This window comes from Alternaria infectoria, assembly GCF_024043175.1.
Source record: "Alternaria infectoria strain BMP 0036 chromosome Unknown scaffold_3, whole genome shotgun sequence".
NCBI lineage: Eukaryota > Fungi > Ascomycota > Dothideomycetes > Pleosporales > Pleosporaceae > Alternaria > Alternaria infectoria.
In genome coordinates, this window is record NW_026250692.1 from 1,770,803 (window position 1) to 1,787,402 (window position 16,600).

General features: G+C 52.0%; 5 protein-coding genes across 5 annotated transcripts; 2 read left to right on the forward strand and 3 right to left on the reverse strand.

Annotated features, from left to right (window-relative positions):
* Positions 1-1,347: 1,347 nt before the first annotated feature.
* J4E92_002839 (uncharacterized protein) lies at positions 1,348-3,871 on the forward strand (the record flags this gene model as incomplete). Its single annotated transcript, XM_051494239.1, has 2 exons — positions 1,348-1,581; positions 1,631-3,871. 2 exons carry the CDS (start codon positions 1,348-1,350, stop codon positions 3,869-3,871), a joined length of 2,475 nt encoding a protein of 824 aa, XP_051355918.1.
* Positions 3,872-5,995: 2,124 nt separating this feature from the next.
* On the reverse strand, positions 5,996-7,600 carry J4E92_002840 (uncharacterized protein; the record flags this gene model as incomplete). Its single annotated transcript, XM_051494240.1, has 5 exons — positions 5,996-6,033; positions 6,090-6,482; positions 6,532-6,964; positions 7,012-7,278; positions 7,331-7,600. The coding sequence occupies 5 exons, from the start codon at positions 7,598-7,600 to the stop codon at positions 5,996-5,998; spliced, it is 1,401 nt and encodes a 466-aa protein (XP_051355919.1).
* A 1,256-nt stretch (positions 7,601-8,856) lies between these two features.
* Positions 8,857-9,927, forward strand: J4E92_002841 (uncharacterized protein; the record flags this gene model as incomplete). Its single annotated transcript, XM_051494241.1, has 2 exons — positions 8,857-9,086; positions 9,177-9,927. The coding sequence occupies 2 exons, from the start codon at positions 8,857-8,859 to the stop codon at positions 9,925-9,927; spliced, it is 981 nt and encodes a 326-aa protein (XP_051355920.1).
* Positions 9,928-10,887: 960 nt separating this feature from the next.
* On the reverse strand, positions 10,888-11,976 carry J4E92_002842 (uncharacterized protein; the record flags this gene model as incomplete). The annotated part of the gene is made up of 1 exon (XM_051494242.1): positions 10,888-11,976. The coding sequence occupies one exon, from the start codon at positions 11,974-11,976 to the stop codon at positions 10,888-10,890; it is 1,089 nt and encodes a 362-aa protein (XP_051355921.1).
* Positions 11,977-14,356: 2,380 nt separating this feature from the next.
* Positions 14,357-16,458, reverse strand: J4E92_002843 (uncharacterized protein; the record flags this gene model as incomplete). The annotated part of the gene is made up of 4 exons (XM_051494243.1): positions 14,357-15,439; positions 15,513-15,915; positions 15,983-16,195; positions 16,250-16,458. 4 exons carry the CDS (start codon positions 16,456-16,458, stop codon positions 14,357-14,359), a joined length of 1,908 nt encoding a protein of 635 aa, XP_051355922.1.
* Between the last annotated feature and the right edge of the window lie 142 nt (positions 16,459-16,600).

A 16,600-nucleotide genomic window follows, 5' to 3' on the forward strand; every position in this document is an offset into this window, starting at 1 on the left:
TAGACTTTGCGAAGCTGTACTGATGATCATTGTGAGGTGGGGCAAAGGATGCTGTAGTAAAGCAGCGTTGGAAGCAAGACGCGGTGGCCAAAGAGTCTGCAAGGATTCGCGAAAAGTATGAATGTCTTCTTCACGTGGAGGCGCGCTCGGGCGTTAGTTTGCGTTGTAGGTCGACGTGCATCGCGATGGACGGTGGGATGAGGGTCGCGTCGCGTCGCGCGTAAGGAGAGGACGCATGATTACTCAGATATGACGTAATGCTCGATCCAAACCGAAACTCCAACGCGTCTCTCCAGCCACCCCATCTCAAGCACCTTTCACGCGACGACGCCATCCCCAGATCCTACAATTCGTTGCCGCTATTTCCATCCCGAGAACGATCGAGTTGACGTAAGCGAAGCGACAATGGGCCGCACGCGTCGTCTCATAGCACACTTTGTCAGGCAGCGTGAGAGGAAGGGCATGATGCCGATAGATCACTATTGAGAGTCTAAGCCCAGATATCTGGCTGAAAGTGCTTGAAATCCTAGCTGCCTGACCATCATTATCTCTGGGCCACCTGTACGCAGGTGCGTGAGCGGAGAAGTTTCTAATTGTCCTGTTCATCTTTACATATCATCAGTCTCATCCCATGTCATCTACGGATCGTGTCTTCAGAGTCTATCACCCCTTCTTTCGTATTCCAGCGTGTCGGTAATCAGATCAAGGATAGTAGCACATTCTCTACCATCCTATAAGCTACAACTCGCGTCGTCACTATATCTACTACAAGATCACCCTTCTGTCATCTCAGGGCTGCTTGGGAAAGGGCAAAGACGTTATCCTCGAGCGTTGTTTCGCCTATGAGATGCGCGATGTATCCCAAGGCTTGACGTCAGAGAGATGCGTCTGTATCTTTCCCTTCCTCTTTCACTTTCTTGAAGCTACCGCTTTTATGACCGCTTGTGTATGGTGACTTGCTATTGTCGATGACAAGTCACAGCTTCGTCTCTCGCACTTCTTAGATTTTTACGAGCGCTATCTCTGATTGGACATTGCTGGATCTCTACGCCTGGAATATCCTATTTGGGTATATCACGTTCGCACGTTTTGCTGTTATGACGCATTCACCTGGACTCAGTCACGCAAAGATATTACTGGCTCAATGAAAGTCGGTATTCAGTCGCTGCAGTCCTACAGATCCCTGTCGCACGCGATATCTTGGCCAAAGCGTCGCTCTCACGACCTTTCTAGTCACAATACCCCGCTCAGTCGTATCACACCGCGAGTCTGACCTACTTTCTTGCAATACTACACACAATTCTTCTGTCAGGCACCTCTATTCCCATCGAACTGTATCTTCTTGCAATGGCTACCACAAAATCTGCCCCCGTCTTCTCATTTGACGGTCCCTTGTCCCCTCATTTGGTTGAGTATCTGGAGGCTATGGAGGAACGCATTGTTTCCCGTCTACTCGCCGCGCTCCGCCCGATCTACGAGGCTGGCGCGCTGGAACAGATGCTCGCCAAGATGATACCGGTCGTCGTTGCTTCAGTTCAGGAAGCGATGCGCACCGAGACATCACCGGCGGACAACAACACCGTAAGTCTTGCGTCGCGTCATGAGCAATCACCAGACTGACGGAAAACAGACCCCCAGGTCGAGACCTCGTAAGGCTTCTCGCAACCAGAGATCACGCCGCTCTGCTATTGTCGCACGGTCACACCTCCAGCAGTACGAGAACGTTACCGGGCAACATAAAGACGTGTTCGAGGACCTATGTACCGCCTTCAAAGTTCTGAAGCCTCAACAAACCTTTGACGAGTACTATCTGGATGTCGCGAGCAAGAAGCCACTGCCGTCCCTTTCGAAGGCTGAAGAGCGCATCCTTCTCCATGAACCCCGCGTGGTATCCATCCTTGAGTACGCCAGTAGTACTCCTTTACCAGACATCTCCAGTGACGAGGAATCCTCCGATGATTCATCCGACGACTCGTCGCTATTCTCGTCGGTCAGCAGTTATAGCACCTGCACTACGGAGGCGTCACTGTCTCCTGAGCTTGACCAAGTCATTGACGGAGTAGAAGACTCCACCCAATTACACGACGTTGTCAGTGGCAACAAGAGCACTCCTGCTGAAGTCAAAGCGCCTGATGGTGCAGTCTCGGCAGAGCAATCATCCTTCATTGAGCCTACAAGGGCCCCCCAGAATGACAACGGTACAACAGATCTGCCCGTTACCGAATACACCAACGAGGATGGCAACGATAACAACGGCGTCGTCCACGTTACCGCCTCCAGTGTACATGAGAACCAGCCCAACACCCATGAACAGACACACTCGACAGATATCACAGACCGCGATGTCAGTACTAGTGAGCTGTTGATCGTCCTTGGAGCAGCATCGCAAACCGAAGCGATGGAAGTCTGCATCCCAGAACTTACTCATTCTCGTCCGGTCGACTCTCAAAACATGCGGGCAGAGTTCGGCCAGACCATGGACGGGATAGAGTCACCGCCAGCTTCTCGCGATATCTCCAGCGTGGTACAAGACGATATGGACGATGTCCAAGTCACAAGCCGCGTGGATACCGAGGAGCAGAACATGGTCGACGCGCCCCCGCCTGAGACCACTACTGAATCACGAGCGAGATTAAGGGTCCAGGCAAACACAAGCAACCATTGGTCGAACGGCAAAGCCGAATATCTGCTAGCACTATTTCCTGATCTTCACGTCATCCTGAAACAAGCACTTCCACAGATGGTGCAAGAGAAGCAGCAAAACCGAATTCGGGACGAGATTATCAAATATATCGGTGGAGCAGAGTCTGCGAGAGGGCTAGCCAATGACCTCGACTTCGCCATGAAGAACAGTCTGATGACTAATGCAGAATACACCAGGGTGAAGGAATACGCACAAAAGGCTGCTAAGAGCAAGCACATTGGCGCCTCCCAGACTGCTGCCAGCAGTATCGCGCAGTCAGCTAGTCTCCCCGCTCCTCCTGAGACTTCGATCAAAGACCAATTCATCGGACTGCTGATCGAAGCGCGCAGAAAGATGATGAACAAGAACGAGCAAAACAAACTCAATTCTGCCTCAGACATGTTTGAAGGCCAGTTCAACATCTCATTCGAGAAATCATCAGACATCGAAGTCATGATGGATTATCTCACCAAACAACCCCGGTTCCAAGCTTGCGACAGCAACGGCAAGCCGATGATAGATGTCGAAAAGACCGTCGAAATCATACAAGCTCTCGTAGAAGACGTGAGCCCTCGTGGCAGCGAAGAGATTGTATGGAGGTGTATGGAAGCCCTGGCTGCTCGAGATGTAAAGGTCGAGAAAGACTCATATGGAACAATACGCCGCACCCATCGCCAGGAACCTCTCGAACTTCTCTTCCAAAGCATCTCAGACTGCAATCTTAAATTGAAGATTGCGGAGAATGGTGATGGCGGCCTGACCTGGGACGAAATGAAAGATCTCGCGATGGCGGAGGAGCGCCATTACTTCGAGAAAAACAGCCGCTGGAGGGTTAGGTTGAACGATCAGGAACAGTACGAGAGGTACATGAAGGATACGGAGATGCATTGGAGCGACCTGAACAACATGGGAAAATCGATCGCCGAACGGAGGGCTGATCAGAACCTAGCTGTGGGGCAAGCGACTGCTTCGGCTCAGGCTGATGAGGCTGGAGCGGCAGTTCCCTCCAAGGGCAAGCGCAGCCTCACTGACATCCAGCACGATGACAATGCGCAAGTCCAGAAGCGGTTGCGAGAAGAGCCCGCTGAGCCTACTGAAGAGCAGGAGCGTACTGCGATGAGGAAGAGGGACGCACGAGGGCCTGCTGACTCTGAGAGCAGCGAGCGCGTTAAACGGAGTCGTGACTGAATTCTTGGTATCAAGGCAGTGTCTCTCCACGGATGTATTCTATTCTGGTTGCCGTTTCTGTTTCTAGTTCTTCTCGCGCAGTTCATGGAATTAGGACGTGTCTTCGGGCGAGGACCTCCTATTTGCCTAGCTTTGTTTCCTTGCTTTTCGTGTTTGCGTTCGACTAGAGATACCACAGCGAATGAGAAATGAACATAGCCACATTAACGACGTATTGTGATGCATTATGAGAGCTAAGTGATCTTCTACCTCTACTCATGAGGTCTAATACACTGCTTGTAACCTTCATGTCTCCCTGGATACTGCATAAACTGTTCTAGCGACCTTTGTCATGCTCTCCCAATCGCCTGTTGGGCCACGCCGTCATCTGCGTCTGGTCCATCGGCATCGCCATACGCTCCCAATGAAACCTCCTTCGATCTCATATCACATCTAGTCATCTGTCACAATGTCTGCTACCGTCTTCGGAGTGCGCCATCCATCATCATCTGCTCCAGGCCCATCGTTATGTCCGTTCACCTCCGTATGGTCCATCGTAGTCTGTCGTATCGTATGCTTCTCTGTCAGGAGTCTCGGCCGTCCAGGACTCCCTAGAGCTCAACCAAAAGTCCCTGACATGGCAAAAAACGAGTTCCTCGCTCGTGTGCGGGTCGGCTACCTCTTGACTGGGAATTGTCCGTGGGTTGTTGATCTGCGCTATACGATGAAAGCGAGCTACCCTCTCACAGTAGTCTCTCGAGATGTTGCCGCTGTGCAACAGCGGGGACTCGCCATACGTGATCTTTGTATCTATCACTCGCAACAAACTCTCCACATCTTCAGCGTCGTAGTCGTCGTTCGGCCGGAGATTGTGTTTAGAGTCTTGTGCCATGAGGACCAGAAGCAAATACAAGATCGATGCAAGGTCGTCCCAATCAGATTCGTCAGACTGCGGGCCTAACATCCGATCTCTGTCATCTTCAAAATAACCTAACATCCAATCTCTGTCATCTCCAAAATTACAGACTGCAATATCAAGGCCTCCCAAGTTATAACGACAGATCATGGCGCGCCAAAGGATCGGATCGGGGATGACCTGGCGAGGGAAGATGCGTGAAACTTCGATCATTTGTTTCGATAACTGACAGATGGGCTCATAGCCGAGCGGCGGAGTCAGCGGTGCATCCCATAATATGAGTTCACGGGCATTCGTCTCTCGCACCGCAAGAGACAAAGCCACGTGATCGTGGTGGTGGTTCGGTAGACCGAGCCCCTCAAGCAGGTATTGAATCAGGCCGATGATGCGCGGGGTCCATGCGTTCTCATATGGCTCTCGAACATCTGGCGCAAAGGCATTTGTTATTTCCGTCCATAGCGCGACCAAAAGCCCGTCCCTGTCATGTACGTTGAGTAACCGGAGATTATGTCCCAGCAAAGCTTGATCGCGTAATTCGGAACGCTCGCGTCGCAGCTCAGCAATTTCAGATGCGGAAATTGCTTCAAATAGGACGCTTCTGCACTGTGGACAAGTGCCCTGGGTGTCCGACTGTTCCAGCCACGCCTCTAGGCAGATCTTTCCGAACACATGTCCACAATCGCGAATCTGGTACGGCCAATGAGCGACATCGAATGGCTCTCTGCAGATGCTGCATTCGGCGAGCTCGAGACCGTGGGCGAGGAAGTCGGCGCGATTGCTGGGCAAGGTGGGAGTCATTCTCGAAGAGTATGGCGTCGGCGAAGAAGTGTGGTTGAGTCGTGTGCGGGTACGCTCGCGCGTGTGTCTTTGGAGACAAAGAAGGATTGCGGGAGAGTGATAAGGGCTGCTAATACGGTCTCTCTGTAAATGAGCACAATGGTTTGGAGCTGGACTTGTTGTTATTAGGTCACCGGCTCCGCGTGTTGACCGTCACGCGCTTGTCGCGACCTAAAAAAAGGTCATAGCGTGAATTAGCAAACGAAGCAATGACGTAGAGGGACAATAGTGATTGTTGTAAGGTTGTACTGATTGTAATATTGGAAAATCGAATGCTAGTACGCTGGAACTGATGAGAAAAACACAGGTATGTATGATACTGACTGAACGCCATGTATGCTATGCGACCAGCCAATGACAGCGCCGAATGCGAATCGCTCAAATCCATAGACCTAGCTGCCGGCGTGGCCTGTAGGACCTTGGGAAGTGTCTGCAAGATATTAGCTTTATATCCACAACCACTCTTCTCTCGATTGGAACACTCACAATCCATAGTAACGAAAGCGCGGTCGACCTCGTTCAGGCCCTCTAGACAGTACTGCAGGGTCTCCGCAATGTCATGGCACTTCCTCAACGGCGTCTCCTCTTTCATGAGTACATCGATTTCCACACAGACACCGTCACCCGCATGGTAGCACTTGAGACTCTTGAAACCCTCGACGAGGGGCGAGAAGCGGTATGCCATGTACATCATCTTGCGCTCCACACGGTCGCTGGCCTGCTCACCGGTCAAACGGGTGACGTTCTCGAAGCAAGTGCAAGCCCAGTCGTAGATGATGAAAAGCGAAAGGCAAGCTGCGCCAAGAGGGTCGAGCCACCAGACGCCGACGTGGCCTCCGATGAGCGGGAACAAGAGGGAGAGCGTGTTGAAGATAACGTCTGATTTTGTCAGTTATTGCATTCCAAGAGGTGAAGGGAATGAGCCTACCAGTCTTGCAGTCTTGGGCCAAGGCCTGTACTTGTGTTGTCTTGACTCTTGCGCATCCTACCCAAATGGTACCCTTGACTACAATTGTAGCCACCATGGCGAAAATGGCAGCTGGTGGCAGTTGAGATACACTGTGGTCACCACTTGGCAAGAGCTTCTTGACCGATTCTTGCAGAATCTGGAGGAACGATATGACCATGAGGATGGAAAAGACCAGGATGCCAATTGGTTCGAGACGTCGGCGGCCGATCGGGAACTTCTTTCGCAAACCCTCCACACGCCAGCTTACGAGCTTGTTGGTAGTCCAGATGATGACGGTGCAGAGCAAGTCAAGGGCCGAATCGACGAGGGATGCAATCAAGGAGAGGGAGCTGGACCAAATGGCTGCTACACCCTTGGCCGCGAGGAGAAGGATATTTACGATTACGTTGATCTGTACTCTGTTAGTTTGGGAAGGCATGTTTCAATTTTGGGACCTACATTGATCGCCCATCTCGCGTGCTTAGCGGACTTTGCTCGCTTGTTGCGCTCCTCCTCGGGTAGAAAAGGTTCCAAGTCCTCTCCGCTGTTACCCAATGGTCCCCGGTCTTCTGCCACGCCATCGCCATCGACGTCTCGCGGGTTCATACTATCGACGATATCGTCGGCGAGTGAAGAAACAACCATGTCGACTTCGGCCCAGTCGTCTAGGCGCTCGTTCTGCTCCTCGTAGAAACCGCGTACCTTCTTGTTCTTTATAGATTTGAGCTGAGGTTGGATGTCAGCATCTGTAAGAACAGTTTGATCGTTTGCAACATACGCTCTCGTCACTCTTCCTGTAGATTTCGAGCGCTTCATGGTCGATGTTGTCGATCAACTTCTGTTTCATTTCATTGGCGCGGTTGTCTTTGACGGTTTGTTCAATCGCATCGCGAAATCTACGCTTCGGCTTGACGGGGGTAATCGCTCCATATCCACTCTCCAGGTCGACGCGCTGGTACTTGCTGAACTGTTCGACATTGTGGCGACGGTTGGCATTGCCGTTGCTGTTGTCGTGGCTGTTTAGGACGTTGCGTCTGCCTCCAACCATTTTGTATGACTTTCGGGCCTTTTAGGGGCTCTGGGGTATCGTTGTGAATGGGAGTAAGGAAGAGGATGCAGGCAAGGTTTGACAAGAGAGACAAGCATACAAGAGGGAAGACGCGACGCGCTGTCAAACCCTGGCAGCCAAGGTTCCGAGACTTGGAGGGCGCCAATGCGTAATAGCGCTGGAGAGCGCATCATAAACTGGATGCGCCATACTCGATCTGGTGGCGTCCATGCATAAGACGGAGATTCTTGGTGGTGCTTGCTCCAGCTTGCGTCGAAAGGCGATGAAAGGGTGCTATGACATCACTCCCCTAGCGTCGCGTGGAGGACGCGATCTCGGCACCTCCGCGTCCGCCTTCATCGCGTTGAGTGCTTGGCAGGTACCACTGCTGCACATCACCCCGCAAAGCGATGCGAGCCGTCTTTTCTTTTGGGCCAGATGCAGCTTTTCTTTCTATTCGCACCGTGGAATTTGCTCTTTGAAAAGGAATATCGATGGAGGCATAGCATGAAGCGGTGCATTGACGTCACGCCCAAAACCGGATGGCCATCAACACCAACGCCGTTGAAACACGTTCCGGCCATCGAGTGTGCCGCTTAGCCGGAAGGCCCGAACCATACATTCGGTATACTTACCTGGAACAACACTCAGGGACATTAAAAACGACATTCGCTCCATTTGATAGGAAACTTTTGTCTCACCTATGAGTTCGATTTCCGGATAAACCCCGTATAGATCTGTCCGGCGCGGACCGACCTCGGCAATCTTCCAGGGTCACATGACAAAGCTGTTTGACTATGCTTGGGTCACGTGAGACATTCCTCGTCCGCACTGGACCATCGTCGAACGCTCCGGGTCCTGTTGTCTTCTCCTCGTTGCTTCGCGACAACATCGGCACGCTACAGCATCGCCTGATAACGAAAAGGCCGCTCAGACCGCCACGGCCAAGCAGCAATGGGCCCGCCGGGCCTCCAGCCGCTTTACATAAGCAAGCCCCGCAAGTAATAGGTGTCCGTATTCTCCGTATTGAGTTTAATAGGAGGGCGAAGCTCGCCAAGTGAAGCCGAGCACTTACGCGGGACGACGAATAAAACCAAACTTGTCTGCCACTACACACCAGGTGTCCTGAGCGTCAGCAATAGCCCACCATGGCAACATCAACAGCAAACGTCGGCCGCCCAAACAACAATGCGCTACTGGCGTTGATGGCCTGTTTGGCCGCGCTCGGGTTCTATACGATGCGCATCACGACCGCGATGAACGATATTCCTGTGGGCTTTCTAGAAATAGCAGCATCGGGCGTTTTCCCAAATGGTGTGCCTATCAAGAAGGACTACACGGGCATCCACTTGGTGGACGAAGGTCTATCTTTCCTGGTGGCTGCCTTTCTATCCGGCCCGATGCGATGGAACGAGCCTTATTACTGGCAACAGCTTTACTTCCTCATCCAAATCACGGCCCTTGTCACGATCAACAATGTGGAGGCGTACCGGCAGCGAAACCAGAATAGTTGGCTGAAATAGTAGGTCTGCCAATGTAGGATTTGGAGAAACGGGATGAAGCTGACATTCTGCAGTATTTCCATCTGGGCCTTCGTCTATCAGAATGTTGGAGCAGCTTGCATCGTCACTATCTGGTGGCTACTCCTCCATCGCGTCTCGCAGCCCAAAGCCTACTTTGAGAGCGGACGCACTGTCCCGTTGCCTTACGCGCGCGTGATCCTACCGGGCGTTTTCCTGTTCTACGTTGTGCCTACGGTCGCATTGTTCTTTCCCGACCAAAGCGCAGACAGGGTGCAAAAGCTCCTAGCATTCTGGCAATTTACACCCATCCTTACCGGCATCCCCATGTGGCTCGTCTCCCTCTCTGGTACCTCGACCACCGTTACCGCGAGCAGCAGGAATGCCGACGTTCGACATCTTAAAGTCCTCTACGCTCTCCTTTTCGTTCTTTGTGTCGCAACTCATTGGTACGCCATCCGTGGAATTTCCCTATCGACAGACCCCGATGTTACGTACGCCCGCGTCTTCTTACCAAGTACCTATACCTGGAAGAGGAACGCTGATTGGGGTTTGCTGTTCATCTTCCAGTGGGATTGGCTCATTATCGGACTAATGTACATCATCCCGTCTTGGGTCGCTGTCTGCGATGTGCAGCGGATGAGGAACGGAGAGGCTACGCTCGAAAATATCTTCGAGAGCTTTCTTGTTATTGCGGCACTGACAGGTGGTGGTGGCCCGGGCGCGACGCTTGCCGCTGTCTGGTTCTGGCGAGAGGCTGCATTGGCGGACGTTGAGATTGCATCGGGGGCGAAGAAGGTGCAGTAATTGTGAAAATCGAAAGGAAGTTGCCAGGAAGATCAGGACGCATCATCGATTGTAGATCACTAGTGACGACGAGCAGAGTAGCCATCAAGCCTATAGCTATCGAGACTTCGGACCAGCATCCCAACTACCTGTATTACCTATGCCAATATCGGCTGCTATTTATTCGTCTAAATCCCTCCTATCACATCCATAACCCCAAACCCCCCTCCTGCCAATCTCATTGTCCTCAACACCAGGATCTTCTTAGATTATTCGTCCAAATTCAGCGCCAACAACGCGGCTTCTTGGTCGTCCGAGGTCCCAAACGCTACCGTTTGCACTAAGTCTCTCCACCTTTCAGCCCTGTCAACAATAACAAGCAGCCGTGCGTCTGACACCCGGACATCTGAAGGGGTTGCAGGTGCGATCATTTGATTTTGCTGCAACATGGTGTAAAGTCGCTGCAATGGTGATGACTGCTCGTTCGTGCTGTTGGTTCCCTGTACTAAGGCACGAACAAACCCGTTCACAATAGCTGACATATAGACTTGTGTCTCTGCTGCCTGTGTTGGCGGTATAGGTGGCATAAATGCGTCAAGTAGCAACTGTGCTATCTCTTCAATCGCAGTCGTGAGTCGGCCTATATTTCGAGAGACATCATCGGTTGAGAGTGGTATAGACATAGCGTTGGTCGATGACATGATAGATGATAATTGGGGGTGACCATGATGTGTTCTTATATATCCGCGTGAAAAACCTTTGTTTGCTTCACGAAGCCATCCAAGACATGGGTGCAAGGTTCTTATGACTAGGTACGAATTTACTCACATCCTCAGCATGTGATCAGTAGAGTGGGTCTGATGACAGGATAGTAACTAATATCTTTAGAAATAAGGGTACTCACCCAGGTGCTTTCGACCCCAAAGATCAAAGCTAAACACTCGCAAAACTTTGACGAAATGTTTTCACCGTTGAAACACCTCATGGTCGTGACAGTAGCGTGGAGTACGTCTCCTTCACATCCCTTAATAGCGGTGACTCTAGGACCTTCTCCCAATCCTCTTCGAGAACATTCTGCAGAGTGGTAACGCCAATATGAACGAGTGACCTAGTCTCTTCCTGACCAGACCATGCAATTCTAGTCGGCCAGAATGCAATGTGAACTGCCCAATGCACCACCATCCTCGTTAGCCATGCCTTGCCGAGCACCTCTGTATGCCCACGAGCTGCGAGATATGCATTCAAGAACACACCGAGTAGCCCTCTACCACCCCGAAAGCGATCAAGAAGAAATGCCTCAGCAGCGAATTGACCGACATCCGTTGCGCTGGTGCCACGACGCACCATCTCCCAGTCCACGATGGTCAGCCCAACCGGCTGCAACTCAGCATCACGGACGAGTATGTTTCCAGGCCAGAAGTCGCCATGGCATAGGCACTCGTCGTCTATTGCAAGTAGACTGCCAAACTCCTCATTGACAAGATCGGCAAGCTGGGGGTCGTGACCGAACTGCGTCAACGCGGTGTGCAGATCGTTGTAAGAGTATCGGTATACGTTGACAGCAATGGGGTTGTTGCTGCTGTCTTGTCCTTCGTGCGCTGAAGCGAGCGAGAAGTTCCTTGCTGCAGTGTGCAGCGTAGCGAGCCATGTCGCAAGCTGCTCTCCAATGTACAACATGTCGAGCTTCGGGTCTGTATAAGCGTCCTTCAGATTACGACGCCCGCCATCCTCGATCCGGAGCAGTTTTTCCGATCGATTGTAGCTCAAAAACTTCGCCGCGTGTGCGTGCGAGATGGTAGGGCTCGTGGGTAGAGGGCTCTCTGTGGAAGATAGTGCTTCTAGAATCCGGACCTCATAATCCATGCGCGCAGGATCGAGTGCAAAGTCCTTGTTGAATTTCAGGACAGGCTCTGCATGTTTGAAGATGCTTGTGGAGCCGTCGTGCTTTGTGACGCGGAAGACGTAGTTTGCATTGCCTCCTGAGAGGAGCTGCACGCTAGCTGCTGGGAATTGGGTCGCTTCGAGGTATTTCTGGAGGCCTTTCTCATCCGTAAGATTGTAGGTACCCATGCTGGTAACCTGATTTCGCTACACTGTGTTGACCGATGTACGTGGTGCGGAACCTTGGAAGCCTGAGAGGTGGCTGGGAAGTACGATGAGGCAGCCACGGCGCCTTTTGTACATCATCGCTGTACGGTATTCCGATGTTGGCAATCATTATGGGAGTGCAAACCTGCGAGACCATACGCAGTAGCGAGATGATACAAAATGAGTCATTTTGCAAGAGCTGTCCAGTGAAGGACCTCCGGGGCATCGACGGGCCGGATGCACGAAAGTGGGGAGTTGCGGGCTAGGCCGAGAACAGGCTAGCCTCTGTTCGCCGCTGCTTCCACTTGAGGCATCCATTTTACCCCGCTTGAGACAATACATCCATCAAAGTTGCACCCATTGTTACTACAGAAGCGCACAGGGAAGAACATCCGCTATCTCAGCTGATTCCGTTTTACTTATTCTGGCTTCTCTTTTTGCTGCGCTTGCTTAGATTGTGCACCGTCTTCCACTCACCAGTCGCTCGACCTGCGAGCGCTTCTGCGCGATGGAGACGCTCTATCCGACGCGTTTATCGAATGGTCAGATGCGCCTGCTACACATACTGCCCTCTCAAACCCCCGAGTCCCCAATCTTATGCGAGCTTCGCCAGTACGAGGTCGACGATAATCCCGCATATGAAGCACTCTCCTACTGCTGGGGCGACTCAAACGACCGACGTGAGATTCTCTGCAACGGTACAACGCACCTAGTCACCGCGAGCCTCTACAATGCACTTGTGAGGCTGCGGCTGACAAGCGAGGTGCGGATTGTCTGGGCAGATGCACTGTGCATCGCTCAGTCTGACGATGAAGAGAAGAGTTCGCAGGTCCGTCGCATGGATTCAACGTATCTTCGCGCCAAACGCGTCGTTGTTTGGCTTGGCCCCGTCGAGGATGAGCATACCTCAAACGTCAGGCGTCTTTTCGAATCTTTGGAATTGGTCGATGGTGATCCAACGGATTACGATTCCAATTGGCGCTTACCAGACGCAGGCGCAGCTTTCGCCGCTTCCGTACCATGGCATTCACTGCAAGCCTTTTTTTCTAATCCTTGGTTTCGTCGCATGTGGTGTATACAAGAGTTCAGATTAGCAGCTGATTTGGTATACTACTGGGGAACCGAAGAACTCTCCAAGTATACTGCAGTACGTCTAGCGAGCTGGCAGATGAATCATAGTCGACATTCAGGACCGGTCTTCATTACAACCTCCGTGACTTATGCCTGGAAAATGAACGGTCCACTGTCGTCGGACAAATGTCGTCTTTTACAAGCTCTCAGCACTTACAGGCGTTGGCATGCTACGGACCCTCGAGACAAGGTATATGGTATACTTGGGCTGAGAGAGCTAGGCGACGAAAGGACCATTATTCCCATTGATTACGAAAAGTCTATCGCAGAGGTTTTCCACGACGCTGCCACAGCAATTATTAGATGGACTAGCGATCTTGCAATCTTTGGCCACGTCTACCATGATGTGGACTACGACGGCCATCCAGAATACGAGTCTTGGGTTCCTCAATGGAATCAGTGGCAGTCTGTATCACATGATCAGATGATGGGTGGGCTGTCCCCTACGTCCAGCGCATACGGAACATGTGAGTTTACTGCGCCGAACGAGGGTATCACACAGCCACGTAGCCGGCAACTTGTGGTATGCGGTTCAGTATATGGAACTGTTTCCTGCGCAATCATAGTGCAAAAAAGGTTTTCAGACCTCAGCTATGTGGGTCGACTTGAAAGTACGAAGCTTATTCTGGAATACCCGGTCGATATACTTCTCGACTACTGGCGGCAGGAGGTATCCGAAGAAGCCCCAACGGGCAGAGATCTGAGTCCCGCCATGATCTCTATGGCACGGACATTGACTGGAGGACAGGTCAGATACCAATTTAGTTACTACGAAGCGAGCGAAGAAGCCGTGTCGGAATATTTACAGAGTTTCTTGGATTGGATCAGATTGCTATATGTACTTTCCAAACATGTAAGAGAAGATGGCACAATCAAGTACGATTTTTGTCAAGCTGGAACTGGTTGGAAAGTTTTTGGAGCTCTTGTGTCCCGCTTCTTCCATAAATGGGCATTGTTTCGTACCAAGGACGGATCTTATGGCCTCGGACCTGTCTGTCTACGAGAAGGAGATCTTATCGTGGCCCTAGAAGGAGCATATACGCCAGTTGCGCTACGACCACGGGGCGAGAACTATCTTCTCTTAGGCCAAGTATACAAGGACGAGATCATGAATGGAGAATTGATCGAAGAGATGGAGAAAGGAATCCGGAAACGAGAGCAGTTTTGTCTCGTCTAATCTACGAGGATGCAAGCAAAGATCGCAAAACAAGGATTACCATCGCCGCCCTCCTCAATGCTTCCGCAAATACAAAACCGCCCACCCCAACAACCTATAAACCACAACAATAACCAGCAAATACCCCACATACTTCCCCGTATGCCCCATCCCAAACCCATAAACCGCCAACACCGCCTTCCCATCCACCAAACACTGATCCTGCAACGCACTCGGATACATACACTGACACCCCCCGTCCTCCAACCTCTCACACTCATAACTCCTCTTCCCAAACTCATTCACCATCATGCCCCTAAAGACATACGCCTGATAATCAATATAGTGAAAAACATACCTCCAAAACACATTCAGCGTATCCGGCTGAACCATAAACCCATTCACACACATCCAAAGGCCATTCGCAAACGCCGTCGCCGCCAGCGCAACAACAAAAATGGGTATGAGCGAAGAGAGGAGAACGACTAGAGACTCCGCGGCGAGTAAATCCAAAAACAACCACAGCACCCACATCCAGAAGCCGTCGGCTCCGGGCCGGAAATTGCCTAGCCAGTAACTCACCACACTGAACAGTATGGTAATGAGAAAGAGGTACGGCACGCCCACGACAAAGTTACTCAGCATAAACGCCGTGGGGCCGTACAGTCCATTCGCGCGCTCTTTGCTGTAGATGGCGAGGTCTTCGAGGTACGCGGGGATGTAGGCGACGGCCATGAAGGACATGAAGGCGCCGCCGAAGAAGATGGCGTTGGTGAAGGCTTGGATGTTGGATTGAGTCGGGGAGAGGCGCAGCCAAACTGTGCCCATCATTATCGCGAGGCCGAGGTACATGGCTATGCGGATGCCGTAGGCGACGATGTCGCGGTGGGATTTCAGGAAGGAGCGGTGGGTCAGGGTTAGAGTGGTGTGGAGGGCGGAAGTGGGGGTGTTGGAGGCGGTTGGAGAGGATGTGATGGGGGTAGATGAAGCTGTTTCGGCGGCAGCACGGATGTTGGTGGTCAGAGATGCTGCGGCGGGGGAGGTAGCCCAGGAGGTGTGCAGGTGGGTGAGGCGTTGTTGTGCGGTGGTGCTGTCATGCGAGAAATCCGTGTTGATGAGGTCGATGACGAATTCGGCTGGGTTCGTGTAGAGTGGCATCTACACGCAGGGTGACAGGTCAGCTTCCTGATCCCCCAGTGTTACACGGTCGGATTAAACGATAGGGACTTACCTCATACCCCAACCCCTCAAACCACCCCTTAACCCCCTCAACCCCGCCATTAAAAACTACCTTCCCCCCACTCAACAACATCAACTTATCAAACAGCCTAAACGTCGCCGTAGACGGCTGATGGATACTCGCCACCACCAAAATCTTGTACTTCTTCGCTATATCGCGTACAAACTTGATGACTTCGTAGCTCGCCGCCGAATCCAGGCCACTGGTCGGTTCATCCAAGAAAAGGATTCTGGGGGACGTGATGAGTTGGCTGGCGACGCTGACGCGTCGTTTCTGGCCGCCGGAGACGCCTTTGCGGATCGGGGTGCCGATTAGGGTGTTGGACTGGGGGGTTAGGCCGAAGGAGGTGAGGAGGGAGGTTATGAGGGTTTTGCGGGAGGAGGCGGGGATGGAGCTGTGGAGGTGGGTTAGAATCTTTCTGGGAGTGGTTCGGGGTGATGGAGAGGATGTATGTTGGTTACCTTGGGAGGGCGAGCTGAGCGGCGAAGTAGAGTGTTTCGCGGACGGTAAGGGACCCGATTAGGGCGTCTTCTTGCTCGACGTAGCTACTTAGTTTGCGGAAGGAGGATAGGGTTGTTGGGGCGCCGTTGACACGGAGAGTTTGTTGAATGGTGGCTTTGGGTATGGCGGCTCGGTGGGCGAGGATGTTGAGGAGAGTCGTCTTACCAGAGCCACTGTGTGATTTCTGTTATACAGCTGTTCGCAAGGCTGTGATATCCTGGACGTACCTTGGACCCATCAACGCCATCATCTCTCCGGCTTCGACCATGCCGCTCACGTTGGATAGGAGATCGATTGGCTGTTTAGACGTCCTATCTTTGACCGTGACGGTGATGTCTTCCCAACTAAAGCTCTTCACTTCATCGTTGGCCAGATGCGCATAGTCAGTGCCTGAAGCACCCTTCTCAACGTCCTCCGCAGTACTAGCTGAAGACATGACTGAACTCGCGGAACTGATCAATGCTTCGTGATACCTTTGTTTTGGGTAGGAAGCTAAGTGAAGGTACACTTATTGCGCACGAAATCCGTAAGAGCTATCCAAGTACAATCCAACAAAGAAAGGGCAGCCCGCAAGCATA